Source organism: Phyllobates terribilis, unplaced genomic scaffold (assembly GCF_046119375.1).
Source record: "Phyllobates terribilis strain yellow unplaced genomic scaffold, ASM4611937v1 Scaffold_7__3_contigs__length_470593459, whole genome shotgun sequence".
Classification (NCBI taxonomy): Eukaryota; Metazoa; Chordata; class Amphibia; order Anura; family Dendrobatidae; genus Phyllobates; species Phyllobates terribilis.
Window position 1 is genome coordinate 94,082,420 of NW_027362767.1, and position 13,043 is coordinate 94,095,462.

At 43.2% G+C, this 13,043-nt stretch overlaps 1 protein-coding gene across 10 annotated transcripts in view; it reads right to left on the bottom strand.

Moving 5' to 3' along the window:
* The window catches only part of RYR3 (ryanodine receptor 3), a 786,940-nt gene that overhangs the window by 462,901 nt on the left and 310,996 nt on the right, over positions 1–13,043 (bottom strand). For all 10 annotated transcript variants that reach the window (XM_073638993.1, XM_073639000.1, XM_073639001.1 and 7 more), the window contains 2 exons: positions 10,491–10,626; positions 5,828–5,923 (listed from right to left, as the gene is read on the bottom strand). In XM_073638993.1, the coding sequence (XP_073495094.1) occupies positions 5,828–5,923; positions 10,491–10,626 (232 nt within the window). The remainder of the gene's footprint in view (positions 1–5,827; positions 5,924–10,490; positions 10,627–13,043) is intronic.

The following is a 13,043-nucleotide window of genomic DNA, read 5'->3' on the forward strand; positions in this document are numbered from 1 at the left end:
GAAGTGAGAACAATATTTTTCCACATTACCTGATCCCTGCCTCAAACGTCTTAATTCAGACTCAGCAGATGAGACACGATCAGGATCATCGTACAATAAACCCAAAGCAGAAAAAAAACTATCCACTGATCTAAAGCACGGATCACTAGGTTGGAGAGAGAAGGCCCATCCCTGAGGATCTTTGTGCAAAAGTGACATTATGAACCCTATGCGCTGTGATTCATCACCAGAGGATCCGGGTCTCAAACGAAAATATAATAGACAAGCATTTTTAAAAGAAAAAAAATCTTGTTGTTCGCCAAAAAATAGATCAGGCAGATGTACCTTTGGTTCCACAAAATGCGCTCCAGAACAGCTACTCACGTGTTGTTGGAGCTTGACCACCTCCAGAGAGAGTCCCTGCAAGCGTTGAGCCAAATCTTGCACCGAGACCATGATGGAAAACTGGAGGTCTTTCCTTAGAGAAAATTTTTTTTTTTTTTTTTAAGGCTGGACTTACTGTTTTGATCTGCTACAGAGACTAAGGAAAGACAGGAGATCTGTCCCTACAATAGAACTAAACTAGATCCCTACGATGTAACGGGGAACCTGATCCTGCGATCAGACCCGCTAAAGTCCTCGGCTAGTCTGTACGAAGACCTATAGATGTGAGGGAGGAATCCCTACAAGAACTAGGGACTGGGAAAAGTTGGACACCTCCTAGCAGAAATCGTAGCAGTCAAAGACAAACACACAACAAAAAGTAAAGAGGTCAGAAGACCTAGCAAAACTAACAGAGAACAGCAACAGAGCACCAAGCTAGCTCAACAGTAGTAAATACAAATGAAATCCAGCAATGCCAGGAGGGCGGAGCCGGATTAAATAGGCAAAACTGGTCATGTGACCAGCAAACTAAAAAAAACCTAACAGGAGAGTTGTAACACTTAGAGGTCCAAGGACCAAGCAAACTATAGAGATAGGTACAAAGCACCTGGCTAGATTAAGAGTCAAAGTAACACTGAAGTCCAGCAAAGCCAGGAGGGCGGAGCTAGAGTAAATAGGCAGCAGGTCACGTGACCACAAAATAGAAAAAAACTAACAGGAGGGTTCTAACAGTCTGTTATGCCAAATGTAGAGATCTCCTGCAACCAACTGCAGAGCAACTGTCTGTCACTTATGACACACCCGTGACAGCTTAGGTGACAAACCGCACAACGCTGAAGAGTTGTGGACAGCTCTGAAAGAGCAGGCAGATCGGTGGCTGACACCGCTGAACCTACAGTCAGGCATGGCCGGAACCTGGTAACGGTTCTAAAGAGAGGTGAGCTCACAAGCGTACCATGCCTGGCCCATGTGCTTAACCTCGTGGTTCAGCGGTTTCTCAAAACTTACCCGGATCTGCTTGTCAAAGTACACCGCATGTGTGCCCATTTTAAAAAGTCAGCTACAGCTTCCGCCACCCTTGCAGTGTTTCAGCAGCGTTTGCAGCTTCCAGCTCACCGACTTGTGTGCGATGTCCTCACACGTTGGAACTCTACATTGCAGATGTTGGGAAGGATTTGTGAGAAGAGGGCAGTTGTTGACTACCAGCATCAACAAGGCCGTCGGTATTCAGATCAGAATCCACACATAAGACCTCAGGAGTGGACATGGATGTCAGACATCTGTACTATCCTCCAAAACTTTGAGGACTCCACCAAGATGGTGAGCGGCGACGATGCCATAATTAGCGTCACCATCCCACTTCTCCGTCTTCTGAAACGCTCTCTGCTCACAATTAAAGAGGATGCATTGCAGGCGGAGCACGATGAGATGGAGCAAAGAACCATACAGGGTGATTCCACACAGCCCAGTCTCATCTCATTCCAACGTGGATTGTGTGACAATGAGGAAGAGAAGGAGGAGGAGGAAGAACAGGAGCTAGTTTCCTGCTCTATAGAAGGTACTACATGCACAACTGTCATACTGTCTGTTCAGCGTGGATGGCCTGAGGACAGGGAGGAGGAGGAGGAGAGCATGGTCAGTCGTCCTCTTGGTGAGGACACGGAAGTCTTGCCTGTTAGCAGTTTGGCACACTTGGCTTAGTTTATGTTAGGCTGCCTTTTCCGTGACCCTCGCATTGTCCAAATTTTGGGTGACAGTCATTTCTGGTTGGTGACACTTCTAAACCCACAGTACAAGGAGAACTTTCTGTCTCTTATTCCTGTGCCGGACAGGCCTAATAAAGTGGGGCAGTACAAGAAGGCCCTTGTTGCGGAATTATTTAAAAAATTCCCATCTGAAAACGCTGGAGGCAGAGGTCACAGTTCGTTGGACAACCAAGGAGTACAGGTGAGAGAGACACAAATGCAATCCAGCAGAGGCAGGGGAACACTGTCAAAGTTCTGGGACAGTTTTCTCAGACCCTCCCATCACACAGGCCCTAACGCGCGAGGTTCTCTCACAAGGAGGGAAAAGTTTCGGAAGATGGAGAGGGAGTACCTTGCTGACCGTACCAACGTCCTCCGTGATTCTTCTGTGCCTTATAATTATTGGGTATCCAAGCTGGACACGTGGCATGAACTGGCTCTATACACCTTGGAGGTCCTGGCCTGCCCTGCCGCTAGCGTTTTGTCAGAGCGAGTTTTTAGTGCCGCTGGTGGAATTATAACCGATAGGCACATCCGCCTGTCAACTGAAAATGCTGACAGGCTGACTCTTATAAAAATGAACAAGGGCTGGATTGGGCCAGACTTCTCAACACCACCGAATGATAGCAGCGTAACAAACTCAAATACAGTGTCTTTTTTTTGGGGAGGTCTAACTCTATTCCCATGCACCTCTGTCTTCACACCCAAGCATGGGTATACGCTTCCTGATTTTGTCTATTTGCTCTGGTCCTCCTCCTTCTCCTCATTCTCATTCTCCACCACCATATCTACCATATCTACTTCTCTTGCAAGGGACATTGGAGTTCCTCCAAATTTTTGGCAGCCTTTACATTCACTGCATAGGCAAACAGTATGGGAGACCCACTTCCTAATAATGGGAACATTGTTTTCAGGAGGCCCTCTGACCCTTACGTCTCTTTCAAGGGACATTGGCGTTCCTCTAAATTTTTGGCAGCCGTTGAATTCACTGCATAGGCAAGCAGTATGGGAGACCCACTTCCTAATAATGGGAACATTGTTTTCAGGAGGCCCTCTGACCCTTACGTCTCTTTCAAGGGACATTGGAGTTCCTCCAAATTTTTGTCAGCCGTTGCATTCACTGGATAGGCAAGCAGTATGGGAGACCCACTGCCTAATAATGGGAACATTGTTTTTAGGAGGCCCTCCAACCTCTACATCTCTTGCAAGGGACATTGGAGGTCCTCCAAATTTTTGGCAGCCGTTGCTTTCGCTGCATAGGCAAACAGTATGGGAGACCCACTTCCTAATAATGGGAAAATTGTTTTCAGGAGGCCCTCCGACCTCTACATCTCTTGCAAGGGACATTGGAGTTCCTCCAAATTTTTGGCAGTCGTTGCATTCACTGGATAGGCAAACAGTATGGGAGACCCACTTCCTAATAATGGAAACATTGTTTTCAGGAGGCCCTCTGACCTCTACGTCTCTTGCAAGGGACATTGGAGTTCCTCCAAATTTTTGTCAGCCGTTGCATTCACTGGATAGGCAAGCAGTATGGGAGACCCACTGCCTAATAATGGGAACATTGTTTTTAGGAGGCCCTCCAACCTCTACATCTCTTGCAAGGGACATTGGAGGTCCTCCAAATTTTTGGCAGCTGTTGCTTTCACTGCATAGGCAAACAGTATGGGAGACCCACTTCCTAATAATGGGAAAATTGTTTTCAGGAGGCCCTCCGACCTCTACATCTCTTGCAAGGGACATTGGAGTTCCTCCAAATTTTTGGCAGTCGTTGCATTCACTGGATAGGCAAACAGTATGGGAGACCCACTTCCTAATAGTGGAAACATTGTTTTCAGGAGGCCCTGTGACCTCTAAGTCTCTGGCAAAAAACATTTGAGTTCCTCCAAATTTTTGGCAGCCGTTGAATTCACTGCATAAGCAAACAGTATTGGAGACTCACTTCCTAATAATGGGAACATTGTTTTCAGGAGGACCTCTGACCTCAAAGTCTCTGGCAAGGGACATTGGAGTTCCTCCAAATTTTTGGCAGCCATTGCATTCACTGCATAGGCAAACAGTATGGGAGACCCACTTCCTTATAATTGGAACATTGTTTTTAGGAGGCCCTCCAACCTCTAAGTCTCTGGCAAAGAACATTGGAGTTCCTCCAAATTTTTGGCAGCTGTTGGACTGCATACCCTATAACTGTATAGCAGACCCTCTCCTTTCTAATGGGAACATGTAGTTACTGTGGCCCAGCTTTGTGTCTTTAAATTGTTAGCAGGGTTTTTCCTAAATGTTGGCAGCCATTGGACTCACTGCATACCCTATAACTGTATAGCAGACCCTCTTCTTTCTAACGGGAACATGTCGTTACTGTGGCCCACCTCTATGTGTCTTTAAATTGTTTTTGTTTTTTTTCCAAATTTTGGCAGTCTTTGCAGTCACTGCATGGGCATTACCACTGTAGGAGACCCACTCCTTTATAATGGGAACATTTTTTTTACTGCGACCCTCCTCTATGTCTCTTCAAAGGGGTATTGGAGTGCGTCCAAATTTTTAGCAGCCTTTGCAGTAACTGCATACACAATAACAGTATTGGAGGCCCAATCTTTAGTAATGGGAACAACAAAGCATAGCCGACTGCTGGCCCTTTAGGAATAGTAAGGGCCGACTGATGTCCCTCCATCATAAATGAAACAGGATGTGTCTGATCATGTCTCACACACCACATGCCAAGATAAGGTAGTAAAATGTTAAAATGACATTTCCCGGTGAATGCATTTTTCACCGTTGAAAGCAATGCACAAGTGCAAAAACGCATCAAAAACGCTAAGTGTGAACAATGCCCAAGGTGTGGAGGAGCATTTTTGTTTTTGTACATTTATTTTGCCTTATATACAAATCATTACCCTGGAAAGGATGTTCCTTAACATTTTTCCTAGGTAAATGGATTTTGGTTTCATTTTTGTATGTTTTATTGTGAGTTGGTAAAAGTGGCGTAATACCTCTGACAGTATTGTTGACAGCAATAACCTGGGAGTCAGAGATGCTTCCAGGGGTCTTCCCCGTGCTGTTCCCATGTCATCTGAGCACAGTTCCCATCGATTTGGGCAATTTTAGGCCCTCTGCAGACCGCCGGGGTGGAAAGGGGGCGCCGTAAAAATGCTCGAGTTTCCCATAGACTTACATTGGGCTGGTTGCTCGGACCGAGCACGCGAGCATTTCAATTTGCTCAACCCGAGCAATGAGTACCCATTTTAGTGCTTGCTCATCACTAGTCATCTCCCTTCACAACGGTGAAACAACATGGCTTTGGGTACAATAACAGAGGTACCAAGTATTTCTTCGGTCCACTACTTTTCTATAAACAACACTATTCAACTCAGCACCCCATAACACCATTAATAAAAGTGATGACCCTAAATGGTAACATTCCAAATTAGGCAACTTTAGGTGTCCTGTCACAGCAGCAGCAAAGCATGACAAAACCTAAATCTGGTGATACATTTCATAAAGCACCATTCGAAAATAGATACTTCGCCTGAAATTATATTTTTACAACATATAACAACTGAAATATAAAACACGCGTTGTATGTTGTCTGCAGCCTAAAGTAATTAATTATGATGACAAAACAAAGAAAAAGGTGATCGAAAATGGTCAACATATCTGTATCGTCATATGGCAAGAGTCAATACTATTCTTCTAAAAAAGACAGGACATTATGAAAATACCTGAAGATGATTCAAGACGCTCCAATTTACTTATAAGCCAATCCAAGTTATTGGAAAATTGTGCACAGTTGCTTCTATTTCCGCGAATTAGAGCAGCTAGAAAACAAAGCAAAAGAAGAGGGTAAAAAAAAGTAAATATTGACATTTGATTGTAATTCAGGTAGCTGGCACCCAGAAGATTCAGGGGGATCAGAGTCAGACAATTATTTTCTGGAGGATTCCTGAACTGTTTCCTGACAGCTGATATTGGTGGGAAAAGGTGATTGGGCAAGGTTGGAATTAGACATGCCTCATCATTAATATTACTTTCTAAAGAGCCTAAAAAGGCACATTACAAAACCATATAGAAGTATAATGTGGCTGCATGGGGACATTACACAGGGAAATGTAGAGGTGGAGCTACTGCTATAAAATCCATAGCCGTTTCTACACTGTCCAGTAGCTTATAATAAATGCTGCACAGAGAAATGGATAGCACAGTTCTGGTTATGCTCTTGCTCCAATATATCACTAGCTATTCTTTAATTATGACAAATTAAGTTAGTAAATTTAGTAAGCTTAGATGGTCATAAATGTCCATAGACTGCTCCCTACAAACACGGGTAGAGTAGCCATACTCTACCTGTGTTTGTAGGGAGCAGCCTATGGACATTTAAGACCATCTAAGCTTACAGATTTTACAGATATAAAATCAATGGTGGTCAACCTACTATAGTATTATTTTTTTTCTTTTGAGGCCATTGACTGTATCTGATACCACACATTGGTTTAATTCATCATTCAGTTTTACAGGAGACATAAAACCAGATATAAGCTCTTTTTTGTGCCTGCCGTATACTACAATGGAGGGTGACCGTTATATGTACAATCATCTATCTGCAGCAAACAAGGCACACTGAGCACCTGATCTCAGGATTGGGGTCTTAATCAGACATTAAAATGTGTATATTGAGAGAACGCTTTTAAAGAGAACATGTCAGGCGATCTCTTGCTGCCCAAATCGCGGGCAGCATGTGTTGCAGCCTGGCTGCATGATTGCAGCCAGGTATACTGTGTTCTCAAATGCTCCGGTGAGACTAGTCCGGCACTGCCCTTGGACTTTTCCCAGCGCTGCTAAAGGTGATTGATAGATCTCTCTTTGTGCACACGAGGAAGAGACCTGTCAATCACCTGCAGACTCTCTGGAAAGACCTGGTCAGGGGCAGATCTTCAAAGAACATTTTGTCTGAAACACTGGAGCATTTCAGAGAATAATGTACAAGTGCTTCTCACTAAATTAGAATATCATCAAAAGGTTAATTTATTTCAGTTCTTCAATACAAAAAGTGAAACTCATATTATATAGAGTCATTACAAACAGAGTGATCTATTTCAAGTGTTTATTTCTGTTAATGTTGATGATAATGGCTTACAGCCAATGAAAACACAAAAGTCATTATCTCAGTAAATTAGAATACTTTATAACAACAGCTTGAAAAATGTTTTTAAAATCCGAAATGTTGGCCTACTGAAATGTATGTTCAGTAAATGCCCTCAGTACTTGGTCGGGGCTCCTTTTGCATCAATTACTGCATCAATGCGGCGTGGCATGGAGGCGATCAGCCTGTGGCACTGCTGAGGTGTTATGGAAGCCCAGGTTGCTTTGATAGCAGCCTTCAGCTCGTCTGCATTGTTGGATCTGGTGTCTCTCATCTTCCTCTTGATAATAAACCATAGATTCTCTATGGGGTTAAGGTCAGGCGAGTTTTCTGGCCAATCAAGCACAGTGATACTGTTGTTTGTAAACCAGGTATTGGTACTTTTGGCAGTGTGGACAGGGGCCAAGTCCTGCTGGAGAATGACATTTCCATCTCCAAAAAGCTTGTTGACAGAGGGAAGCATGAAGTGCTCTAAAATTTCCTGGTAGACGACTGCGCTCACTTTGGTTTTGATAAAATACAGTGGACCTACACCAGCAGATGACATGGCTCCCCAAACCATCACTGATTGTGGAAACTCCACACTAGACCTCAAGCAGCTTGGATTGTGGCCTCTCCACTCTTCCTCCAGACTCTGGGACCTTGATTTCCAAATGAAATGCAAAATTTAATTTCTTCTGAAAACAACACCTTGGACCACTGAGCAACAGTCCAGGTCAATTTCTCCTTGGCCCAGGTAAGACGCTTCTGGTGTTGTCTATTGGTCATGAGTGGCTTGACACAAGGAATGCGACACTTGTAGCCCATGTCCTGGATACGTCTGTGTATGGTGGCTCTTGAAGCAATGACTCCAGCAGCAGTCCACTCCTTGTGAGACTCCCCCAAATTTTTGAATGGCCTTTGCTTAACAATCCTTTCAAGGCTGCGGTTATCCCGGTAGCTTGTGCACCTTTTTCTACCACACTTTTTCCTTCCATTCAACTTTCCATTGATATGCTTGGATACAGCACTCTGTGAACAGCCAGCTTCTTTAGCAATTACCTTTTGTGGCTTACCCTCCATGTGGAGTGTGTCAATGACTGCCTTCTGAACACCTGTCAAGTCAGCAGTCTTCCCCATGATTATGGAGCCTACTGAAACAAACTAAGGGACCATTTTAAATGCATCGGAAGCCTTTGCAGGTGTTTTTTGTTAATTATTCTAATTTACTGAGATAATGACTTTTGTGTTTTCATTGACTGAAAGCCATAATCATCAACATTAACAGAAATAAACACTTGAAATAGATTACTCTGTTTGGAATGACTCTATATAATATACGAGTTTCACTTTTTGTATTGAAGAACTGAAATAAATTAACTTTTTGATGATATTCTAATTCAGTGAGAAGCACTTGTACATGCAGCCAGGTTGTAATTCATGCTGCCTGTTTTGTGGGCAGTATGAATTGCCTGACAGGTTCCCTTTAATAATGCTGATTTTAGGGCTTGATTATTACCTTCTGTAATCTAAATCTTTAGATTCTTATGGCGGGTTTTCATCACCCGACTCACAGTGTTAAACGAATGCAATTGATAAATATTAATGTAAAAATGCTGGAAGGAAATGAGAGCGCAAAATAGGGCTTTAACCGATACAACCAGTGTCGATAAGAAAGGTTTTAAACTCACTTTTACAGGTAGCCTCCTGCAACCTTATGTATGCTCATACCAGCCGCTGCACACCGAAGATCAAAGGACCAAAGGAAAAAGAAAAGAGGGTTTCAAGCGGTTTTCCTGCGCTGCTGGTACACCACATGGAGAGAACATCTCAGGAGTCCAAAGTTTCCATTAAGGATTTTATTTCTGTTTGTCACATGGTTAAAATCAAAGAGTTTCGAAGTCTTACTGACTTCTTCACCAGGACATGAATATAACAAATACCATGCGCTGCTGGTACACTGCAGGAAAACCGCTTGAAACCCACTTGTCTTTTTCAATTGATAAATATTGGCAGCCGATTAAATGCTTGTTTACACAGGCAGCAGTTTCCGCTGCACAATGAACAACCTATAATAGCTTACACAGGACAATGTGTTGCCGAGTAATGCAATTTTTTGTGCAGAACAAAACATAGTTTCAGGCTATGTGCCCACGATGCAGAAATGAAGCAGAAAATTTCTGCAGCATTTCTGCATCTCCCTGGCAGAAAAAACGCATGCAGATCGTGCATGCGTTTTTCCTGCAGAATACATGCGGATCCACATGCGTTTCCGCATGCAGATTGACAAGCACTTTCCAGGCGATAGCATCACTTGGAAAGTGCTTGACAACTAGGTCACACTGTATAAATCCATGCAAACAGCATGGATTTATACAGTGTGAACCGTAAAAATAAAATAAAATAAAGCTATACTCACCCCTGATGCCCCGGCGTGTGCTGCAGCGCTCCTTCCTGTCTGGTTCCCGGCTGCCGGCATATCGCGAGACAGAGCGGTGAAGGGCCTGCGGTCACATGACTGTGACGTCACCGAAGGTCCCTCAGTGATGCCGGCAAGCAGAGAAACCTTCGGAAAGGTGAGTATAAACTTTATTTATTATTTTATTCTTTTTTTTTACAGGTAGAATGGTACCCAGGTCTGGATGAGAGTCTTCCCTCCTCCAGAACTGGGTACCATCCGCACATAGAGACGCATAGAATTCGCTTGTAGAAATGTACAGACGCGCATTCTATGCGTTTCAATGCAAGTCAATGGCGGGAGTTCCGCTGCGCTTCCGCAAAATTAAATGACATGCTGCGGATTTTTGTACGCAGCATAAACGCTGCGGAAAAATCCGCAGCATGTGCATAGAACATGCAGAATCCCCTTGGGGACCATGTGGTGCGGATTACCTAGCGTTTAACAAGCGTTTACGCTGCGGAAATTCCGCAGCGTAAACGCTTGAAAAACGCTACATGGGCACCCAGCCTAAGGCAATAAACCAGCACTTTGCTCATTCATCAAGTGATAGGCAGCAAGTGCACACTAAGATTGTAGTAAAATTAATAATGCTTTACTATAATCATACAATGCAAATGGACCCTTAGACAATATACTTTAAAATCCAGAAAGACAATGTACAGATATAAGTTGAAAGCAAGGACAACAGGTTGAGCAGACATGGACTGCCAGTTGGAAAAATGTATTACTTTTTCTTTTATGGTTTTAATTTGCTCTTGACAACTATATAATAGGAGTTGATAAAGATTATTGATTGGCCATTTACCTAGTAATTCATAGAGAAGGTTCAGGATTTCCTTCCATGCTGGTCCAGCTTTCTCCCCGATAAATTCGGCAAAGTGTGCGGCACTGCTGTATACATTTAGACGGTCAATACAGTTTAGCACCAGAGCCAGCATTCCCTGCACAGGGAGAGGAAGTGTTAATAGTCGGACAATCAAGTGGGTTTATTGTACACTCAGAGCAGGACGGCTGTTCCCCGGGAAATCAATTACACAGTAGTTAGATATACTTATTATTAGTATTTCAGTTTTCAGGTGATTCATGGAGAAATCAAGCAACTGAAAAAATTGTGCATATTAATTGCATTCTTACAGGAAAATGTAGAGCTACTGCATCAATGCATGATTGTTCTTATGTCTCAGGGTAATACTCATTTTACATGACAATCTGGGACTATGTTCATATGCTGTGAAGGAAAGGAATAGTAGATTATTTTTGCCCAGACTTGAGAGATCTTTTGTCAAGTTTGACAAGAATACCATGACCGTGAGGTATGCAACTGCATAGAGCAGGGAAGACAAACACACAGAGGGCCAAAATGAAAAACTTGGATAAAGTCCAACCAGTATACACTGTGTGCAGAATTATTAGGCAAGTTGTATTTTAGAGGATTATTTTTATTATTGATCAACAACTATGTTCTCAATCAACCCAAAAGACTCATAAATATCCAAGCTTAATATTTTTGGAAGTTGGAGTGGTTTTTTTTTAGATTTGGCTATCTTAGGAGGATATCTGTTTGTGCAGGTAACTATTACTGTCCCGAATTATTAGGCAACTTAATAAAAAACAAATATAATCCCATCTCACTTGTTTATTTTCACCAGGTAAACCAATATCAGTGCACAAAATTTAGAAATAAACATTTCTGACATGCAAAAACAAAAACCCCAAAAAATAGTGATATAGCCACCTTTCTTTATGATGACACTCAACAGCCTTCCATCCATAGATTCTGTCAGTTGCTTGATCTGTTTTCGATCAACATTGCGTGCAGCAGCCACCACAGCCTCCCAGACACTGCTCCGAGAGGTGTACTGTTTTCCCTCCCTGTAGATCTCACATTTTATGATGGACCACAGGTTCTCTATGGGGTTCAGATCAGGTGAACAAGGGGGCCATGTCATTATTTTTTCTTCTTTTAGACCTTTACTGGCCAGCCACGCTGTGGAGCATTTGGGTGCATGTGATGGAGCATTGTCCTGCATGAAAATCATGTTTTTCTTGAACGATACCGACTTCTTCCTGTACCATTGCATGAAGAAGTTGTCTTCCAGAAACTGGCAGTAGGTCTGGGAGTTGAGCTTCACTCCATCCTCAACCCGAAAAGGTCCCACAAGTTCATCTTTGATGATACCAGCCCATACCAGTACCCCACCTCCACCTTGCTGGCATCTGAGTCGGAGTGGAGCTCTCTGCCCTTTACTGATCCAGCCTCTGGCCCATCCATCTAGCCCATCAAGAATCACTCTCATTTCATCAGTCCATAAAACCTTTGAAAAATCAATCTTAAGATATTTCTTGGCCCATTCTTGACGTTTTATCTTATGTTTCTTGTTCAAAGGTGGTCGTTTTTCAGCCTTCCTTACCTTGGCCATGTCCCTGAGTATAGCACACCTTGTGCTTTTTGATACTCCAGTAACGTTGCAGCTCTGAAATATGGCAAAACTGGTGGTGAATGGCATCTTGGCAGCTTCACGCTTGATTTTCCTCAATTCATGGGCAGTTATTTTGCGCCTTTTTGGTCCAACATGCTTCTTGCGACCCTGTTGGCTATTTGCCATGAAACGCTTGATTGTTCGGTGATCACGCTTCAAAAGTTTGGAAATTTCAAGACTGCTGCATCCCTCTGCAAGACATCTCACAATTTTGGACGTTTCAGGGCCCGTCAAGTCTCTCTTCTGACACATTTTGCCAAAGGAAAGGAAGTTGCCTAATAATTAAGCACACCTTATATAGGGTGTTGATGTCATTAGTCAACACCCATCCTCATTACAGAGATGCACATCACCAGATTTACTTAATTGGTAGTTGGCTCTCAAGCCTATGCAGCTTGGAGTAGGACAACATGTATAAAAAGTATCATGTGATCAAAATACTCATTTGCCTAATAATTCTGCACACAGTGTAATGGACCTCACATAGTCCTCCATACAGAATAATGGGCCTCACATAGTCCTCCATACAGAATAATGGGCCCCACATAGTCCTCCATACAGAATAATGGGCCTCACATAGTCCTCCATAGAAAATAAAGGGCCTCACATAGTCCGCCATACAGCATAATGGCCCCCACATAGTCCACCATAGATAAGAATGGGTCTCACATAGTCCTCCATACATAATAATGGGCCTCACATAGTCCTCCATACAAAATAATGGCCCCACATAGTCCTCCATACAGAATAATGGCCCCACATAGTCCGCCATACAGTATAATGGCCCCCACATAGTCCACCATAGAGAAGAATGGGTCTCACATAGTCCTCCATACAGAATAATGGGCCTCACATAGTCCTCCATACAGAATAATGGG